The sequence below is a fragment of the Silurus meridionalis genome, chromosome 12 (assembly GCF_014805685.1).
Source record: "Silurus meridionalis isolate SWU-2019-XX chromosome 12, ASM1480568v1, whole genome shotgun sequence".
In the NCBI taxonomy this organism is placed as follows: Eukaryota; Metazoa; Chordata; class Actinopteri; order Siluriformes; family Siluridae; genus Silurus; species Silurus meridionalis.
In genome coordinates this window covers 13,607,825-13,615,899 of record NC_060895.1, presented here as the reverse complement: position 1 = coordinate 13,615,899, position 8,075 = coordinate 13,607,825, and the positions used below count along the sequence as shown (strand labels likewise).

The 8,075-nt window shown below is 39.5% G+C and overlaps 1 protein-coding gene across 1 annotated transcript in view; it reads left to right on the top strand.

The window, feature by feature from the left end:
* Nucleotides 1–1,442: 1,442 nt before the first annotated feature.
* The window catches only part of nova2 (NOVA alternative splicing regulator 2), a 41,602-nt gene continuing 34,969 nt past the window's right edge, over nt 1,443–8,075 (top strand). The window contains exon 1 of the mRNA XM_046862553.1: nt 1,443–2,251. Coding sequence (XP_046718509.1) covers nt 2,095–2,251 — 157 coding nt within the window. The 5' untranslated portion in view covers nt 1,443–2,094. The remainder of the gene's footprint in view (nt 2,252–8,075) is intronic.

Here is an 8,075-nt window from a genome sequence, read left to right as displayed (position 1 = left end):
ACTACATTCATATGTATTGGCGCTAATCTGATTTTTTCCCAGTAGTGTGAAATTGTGGAAGATGGCCACATGCAATGTCACCTTGTTGAGATTCCAGAAAGCTGTGAGAGGATCTTTACATCCAGTGAACCAGTGTAGACACAAGGATGAATGTGTGTGTGTGTGTGTGTGTGTGTGTGTGTGTGTGTGTGTGTGTGTGTGTGTGTGTGTGTGTGTGTGTGTGTGTGTGTGTGAGAGAGAGAGAGAGAGAGAGAGAGAATGTGTGTGTGTGTGTGTGTGTGTGTGTGTGTGTGTGAGAGAGAGAGAGAGAGATGTGTGTGTGTGTGTGTGTGTGTGTGTGTGTGTGAGAGAGAGAGAGAGAGTGTGTGTGTGTGTGTGTGTGTGTGTGTGTGTGTGTGTGTGTGTGTGTGTGTGAGAGAGAGAGAGAGAGAGATGTGTGTGTGTGTGTGTGTGTGTGTGTGTGTGTGTGTGTGAGAGAGAGAGAGAGTGTGTGTGTGTGTGTGTGTGTGTGTGTGTGTGTGTGTGTGTACCTCAAGAATATAGAATACTTGTGAAAATGAAGTGACAGTAGTTACTTTTGCATAAAAAATAAAATCATGACTACAAGTCCTAATGACAATCCCAAACATGAAATAGATACAAAAATGATTTTATAAATATATGACAGTGCTTACATTTTGCTTAACATGAAATTACCTGAATAAATTGAGTCGACTGGCTAAAAAAGTTACTTTATAACAAGGAACTGGAATGTTTTTATCCTCCACAATATATATATATATATATATATATATATATATATATATATATATATATATATATATATATATATATATATATATATATATAGTCTTTAAATACATTTATGCGTTTCTGACCTAGATTTGATTTCACTGACATATAATAATACCGAATTCTATACCACCATTTACATTATTTTGTCTTGAAAAACTTTAAATGTGCGTTTGAAACAGCTGGTCCTTATTATAAACAGGTGCTCAAGGTTTTACTCCCGAATAGAAAGTTGATTTATAGTTAGAGCACCGTGCTATTGCTTGTATTTGCTCAGAAAGGAAGAAAAAGACTCTTGTCAGATAAGTAGCTAATTTTGGTGCTTTGTCCTATTTTACCGAGCAGCCAATGTTTAAACAGCACTGCAGATGTATGGAGGATGTTTCATAAGTTTATTGCAAAAAATGTATGGCCAACATGATCGCCACTGTTCTCTTATATTGCACTAGTTGAGAAAGTGTCGTGGTGCTGGAATTTTAATGCCCGTGCGTTTAGAGCGGCGCTCGCGTCCCGCCCGTCCATCCTCATTATCATACGACTTGTTTGATTCGTCAGAGAAGCGAAAGCATCCAATCACAGCTCGCCAGGGGCGGGACTTTAGTAGTCAGCGTTTGACAGCGAGCTGCGTGACGTCACGAGACGCTCGGCTTACCAACGGCAGGCTCAGAGATGCTGTGAGCGCGAGACCGCAGCATCTTTCAGTCCCACGATCCAGGAAAAAACGCACACACCTCCGTCAGAGCCCGTATCCGCACACAGCGCATTTTCATCCTCCTCCTCCTTCTCTCCGGACTTTACTGACATACCGAACACCAAAGCGCTCGAGGCTACATTCACATGCAAGAGCCAAGGAGCGCTTTAGAAACAGCGTTTTTTGTTTCGCCTCTTTTCCTTTCTTATTATTTATTCGACACTATTATTGTCTAATACATTTTTTTGGTGGGACTAACCATCCTGAGGAGAGCGCCATTACAGAAGACAAAGCGAAGCTTGGTAAATTATAAGAGGGAATAAGAGTTGCAGCGTTTCTACCAGGACAGAACAACAAAACAACATCCTGCTCCCTGAATGTGAATCCTTTCAACCGCGCGTCAAGCAGGAAGGACTCAGTGCGCTCTCGTGCCGGGTTCCCGAAGGAGCTTTTTGTAAACGCGCATCTGTAACGAAACACGCGACGCAACCCGGCGCACTCGCACCTTACACCTCTGCCTTTATCCAAGTCTCAAATTTGGTGGACACGACCGGATTCGACACGCTTCGTGCGAGGGAGAACCGCGGCGGCGTATCGGCGTCCGTGAGAAAATGATGGCCGGAGGGGCAGTGCAGCAAAACGGTATTTTCTCCAATCCGCACCACCACAATCAGCAGCCGCACATGGAGTCTGATCCGCCGGACTCCCGCAAGAGACCGCTGGAGACACCGACCGAAGCGAGCAGCACCAAGCGCACCAATACGGGGGGTAAGACAGCAAACGCGCAGTGGGCCTTCCATTCCCTTCTCTTCTCTTCCCTTCCCTTCACTCCTCTTCCATTCCTTCCTTATCTTCTCTTCCCTTCCCTTCCCTCATCTTCCATTCCATTCCCTTCCCTTCTCTTCTCTGCCAAACAAGCGAGGCGCTCTTTCTTTCTTTTATTCGACCGTGTCGTGTTTACAGAGCCCCTGTCATGGCGTATAGCGGCAGGTTCATGCCCCTTTTTTTTAAATCCGCGCACCATCTTAAGGATGCCCCGAGTGTTGCAATTAATAACAGCGAACATGACCGGGATATGAGCTGTAACAGCGCGTCCATTTTCTAATAACAGCGGCCTTTGATCTTAGTGATGGCTGGAGACTGTAGCCTGGGGGTGAAGAGGAAAGGCGTCAACATACACAATCTTAGCACATATATATATATATATATATATATATATATATATATATATATATATATATATATATACATACTTGAATATATAAAACGAAGAAATGCCTTGTAAGGGAATAAGAATAACGAGAAACGGCGAGCGCGAGCGCATCCTTGGCATCACCGCAGATGACCTTGCATGTACAAAACCAGTGCACGCCATTTATCGATGCTGAATGATTGATTTACAGATATAATATATGGTTTTTGCCCAAAACACGGTATTATACGCTAAACATTAATTCCTGCTATAATCTATAGCCACGTAGCTTATAAAAAAAAACACATGGTGGTTCTCTTGCTTAGAGCCAGGCGCACACTATTCAGTGTTCATCTCAGAAGTCTGTATTATAAAAGTAACCCGGGGGGATATTATGCGGTAGGCCATTTTCGGGGTCGGACGTAACCATTGGCATGGCAACGCCGATAACGTGTCTGCAGACATCTCCAGTTCTGCTGGCGACAACTACATCAGGCCTATTTTAAAAAACATATATACACGACTAATTTATTGCACATTATATACATTTTTTGCTCCTCATGAACCCTGCGGTTATTGTTTCAGCTTTTGTTCCCTCTTGCCTGGTGTTTACATGTGAGGAAATCAATGTTTTCTGCTTTGGCATTGAGGGGAAAAAGCCCATGCTGCACCCGTGGGAGGCATTATACACAAACACCATCCATTTGGCCAAATGAAATGGCTGTTAAGATCGTAAAAGCAAGGCAGCAGCACCAAGCAGGATTATCTGTTTAATGTTTGGTACAGATGTATTATCTTCTAATATACCACATCACCGAAAGCTCCGTAAAAAGAGAATAATTGCTTACTCTCGAGTATGTTGTTATTTAAAAAACCAACCTGCTGATAAACACGTTTATGTTGTTTACTCTCGTACATACACCTTTTTTTAAATAAGCAAACACAACTTGTAATTTGGTGATTGCAAAAAAGCTTTCTAAACCAACATACTATGTCAAAAGAACCATGAACTATTTAATACTGATTAGATAATACACGTGAGTAAAATATCAGTGGAAATATTGGAACTGTATAATTGTAGTTTTTACAAATAAGAGAACTTGTTCATTTTTACACACATCCGCTATATTGGTATTTGCCGTCTTTTAACAATGTATAAATGTCAATTTTTTTGGGCCATGTGTAGTTTGCATGTTTTAATGTAATTCAAGAAAGTCAGAACTTAAAATGTCAATTATATATTGTATTTTTCTTTCAGTTGAGGAAAACATAGACCTTCTTTGTATACTCCACATAAACACTGATATATGATTCATACAATGTAATGCTGAACATGTTTAATCACTATATAATAACTATATTGACATCGGTAGCTGCTTTATTCCCAATGTTTCATTATTACATTGCGGTTGCGACAGTGCAGCATAGTACCCTCATTTGAAATAAAACACGTTCATTAAAAATAATTCAAATAAGTGAAAAGCTATTATTTTAATTTGCTTTTAGCTTTTTTTATTCTTACAGTACTAATTTACACTTAAAAACATTGACCATATTTAAAAAAAATCTTTCTATAAATGTATTGTGTTGTATGGAAATATAGTGTTGTGGCAAAATGATGATGATGATGATGATAATAACAATATTAATAATGATACTAATACTACTACTAATAGTAATAATAATAAGCAATTGTTCCTTACAGAAAATTGTGAAATCATGTTATATTTTATATGATGGCTGTAAAAGCCTTTTATGCATAGTAAGAGAAAAGTTGGCAGAAAACAGATACATTTGCTTGCCAGAATATCATTAGGGGAGTGGTGCTGTTTTAGCCCATAGTTCATCACATCTATAAAGCTGCTCTTGGTATTTCACAATCATTGCTCTGAGCTCTAATGCCATATATAAGGTAGAATGTGGTAATTTTGTAAATGAAAGCACTGGCACAGGAGGCGTTTTGTATGCTGGCTGTTATAGGGGTGCAGGTGTCCTTGGTGAGTAGCATGAGGGGACAGTGACCCTCTTATGGAAAATGGAACAGAGGAAGTGTGTGTGTGTGTGTGTGTGTGTGTGTGTGTGTGTGTGTGTGTGTGTGTGTGTCTGTGTTTCTGTCAGAAAGAGAGCGACACTTAGGAAGATGGAAGTAAGGTAGTGCTCCTGGCACAGGAAATGTATTGTTAGATGGTCTATAAGGGACCTTTTTAATGGTATTGATTTATATATTAGTACTGCATCTTCCGCTTCACATACTTGAGTACTCGTGTACATCTTTCACATTATGTGAGAAAGGACAGGATGTCCTACTGCTAGTAAGAGATTGGGCCATGGAGCTCTCTCAAAAAGAGATCTTACATAAACATGAATTTCCAGCTGGGTTCGAAGATTTTCCCCAACCCCCTAAGATGTTTACATGGAGGACAAATAGCTGCTTCCTCACTCTGTCCCACTCTATTCAAACACAATTGACAGAGTAGTACAACGATCCTAATACAGCTGCTTTTGTGCCCAGCTCCCTGATTAACCATGCGGCATGGCTGCTGCAGTTATTAGTTTCAAAAGCTGTTTAATCACGTTTCGACGACATTCACTGCATCCTTACCCATTCCTGCACTACATTTTCCTCATCCTTTTACATCTTTCTAACAGGCCACTGCGGCGGCCACTGATTGCTTATCCAAACCACCGCCGTCTCTGCCAATTGATCTCCAAACGATTTTAACGTAAAGGGGGGCGCTGTTCTTATTCTTCTCCTTTTTATGAAAGCACTGCGTCAAAGATAAAGAAAATGTCTGGAAGGGAGGGGGACTTTGGGTGGGCTGCACAGTTGAGAGGGCAGCACGGGATTGGTTGAGAGGCTCGTCTCGCTCTGCCTGTCTGCGGAGGAATGGAGCATGGGGTGCTCGATGAATATAAATGAGAACAATGAAAAAGATCGACTCGAAAAAAGGATGAGATTTGGTCCCATCTTTGGTCCTATTTGGTACGCTATTTCTTCCTGCCAGAAAGGAAAGGCTCCGTGCCTCACGTTTGACTTACTCTACGCAACATGAATGAACATGATCTAGTATGTTGGTATACAGGCAGTTTATGAGAAAAACCTATTATAAAATGGCATTTTAATTGTATTTATTTATTGTAAATTATATTTCATAAAATAATTAGGCAGCACTATAGCAGTTGTTATTATATATATATATATATATGCATGACATACTGTATATAATAGCAGCTAGTGTTTGTCCTTATCATGTGGTATCCAGCTTATGGGAACTATATTTGCTCCTATTCTCTAGCCATTGCCTAGTGTGTTGACCCATACGGCTCCTGACACAAGATACCAGGATTTGAACCTTCAATCCCCAGGCTGATGCTACCTATTCTGGGTGTCCCATCTCTCTCAAACTCCTAGCAACCAGTGACTTTGTTTATGTTTGACTTTTTTTTTTTTTTATATACTTGATACTTATTTTGTATAAATTGTGATCCAAAAAAGTACACAATTACTTATAGCAGCCTGGTCATTCACCACCTTTCCATAACATAAACTGGGAATGCTGGATTAGAGAGATTTCAGTTACAATATATTTGAAGGATATATGTTGAGATTTTCCAGGCTGTGTTGTGCAGACAAGTGAGAGGAAATAACGTGGTTCCTGTAAAAACTTGGCATGCAGAGTCATTGCCCTCTGATGTTGATTTAGAAGAATGGAGTCCCTGCAGTAACACAGATCCAGACCAAAAATTTTCTGAATTTGCCAAAAATTAAAGACTACCTCGGAATACCCGGGGAAATCCTGTGAGGCGGAATGCTGGTCTGAGTGTTTTAGCACAGAGGGATCTGGCATTCTGTTTTGACCTGCAGTGCAGTGTGCTCTGGCTTCCGTTTTCTAGCAGCCTTCTGCATTTGGTTTAACGCACCTGTTAAAGCACTGACCTAGGAAAAAACATGATGAATTGTTACTGTGTTTGATTTTACAAATAAGAAGATGATGACATTTTAATTGCAATAAACATTTTAGTGTTTGTGATGTGAAGCATTGTGTAATTCTTTAATGCTGGCAGCAATTAGAGTTACAACAGCAGAGCGCAACATCATTGACCATTTTTAAGATGAATTTGTTCTCAGATTATGTTTCCAGATTCATTTCCTCAGGGATGAGATAAGAACAAATGATTAAATGTGATAGACTGGTCTAAGTCTATCTAATATCTCCTCCTGTGAGATCATTTGATACATTTTATAAATATACACATAAAAAACAAAAGGTTTTAAATTAGAGTTGGTTGTTAAATTTAGTACCATTAAACATTTGTTATACTTTAATATAGTATGACATAGTGTGATCTTAGCTTTATGATCTAGCTGTCAGTTTGTGATTCTCTGTTTTTGAGCATACTTTTAAGGTACAGTCAGTAGAAAATTAAAAAGCTATGTGTTAAATCATAGTAGATTAGGAGTACAACCAAGCATTTGTTATTGTCTTCCTATTTTTAATGCATAAATGCTAAGACTAGCCCAATACACATTATTTATTAAATGTGCCATATTAATTAGGGGTGATTAAATTTAGATGCATCCAAATCAAAAGGAGGGCAATCTCAGTTCTGGGAAATCTGGGTCACTGGAAAAAAAGAAAGTGCTTGTGCTAATTTATGGGTAGAGTCAGGCCATGGTATCTTGAAACAATGCTGAGGATGAAATCAGGCAAACAAATATCATCCTTATAATTGCAAAGTATAATTTTAGGTTCTCATCCTTCTTTTACATTTTTGCAGTTTGATTAGACTTGGTTAAATCCCAAAACAGTAACACGTGTGTTTTGTTTTTTAAGATCTGCACAGATTAAGCTTCTCCCACTTATTGATACTGTAGACAGCCTGGCGATGCTAAAAGGATTACCACAAGACAATTAGATAATTAAGAGACTGTTAAACCAACCCAATTATTAATGCTAATCCAAACACCATCCGCACTTACATCCCAAGCTATTCATGCCGCTGACCTTCCTGAGTCAAGCATCTTTTTTTATCCCACTGACACAATCCCTCACGGCTCTTTCTGGTGCCAGTGATGCTTTGGCAGTATTACATTTGTGACCTTTTCTCCCAAACCCTAATACACCAAGCTTCTTTCAATTGTCTCACTTTTTTTCTTCAGCTGTGCATGTAGTGCATAATTAATTGTATTCCGACTATCTACTATTATTTTTGCCAGCAGTATTTGGCCAGTATTTGAGCTTGCCCAAAAGAATGACTGCTAAAGATAAAAAAATCTTCCAGAACACCAATCCAATCTAATGTACCCGTCTTGTGGGAGAAGGCATGGATTAATAGCAGTTGGATATTTGGTCCTCAAGCAGCTATAGTTGGTGGATACAATGTCATGTTAAAGTCAGA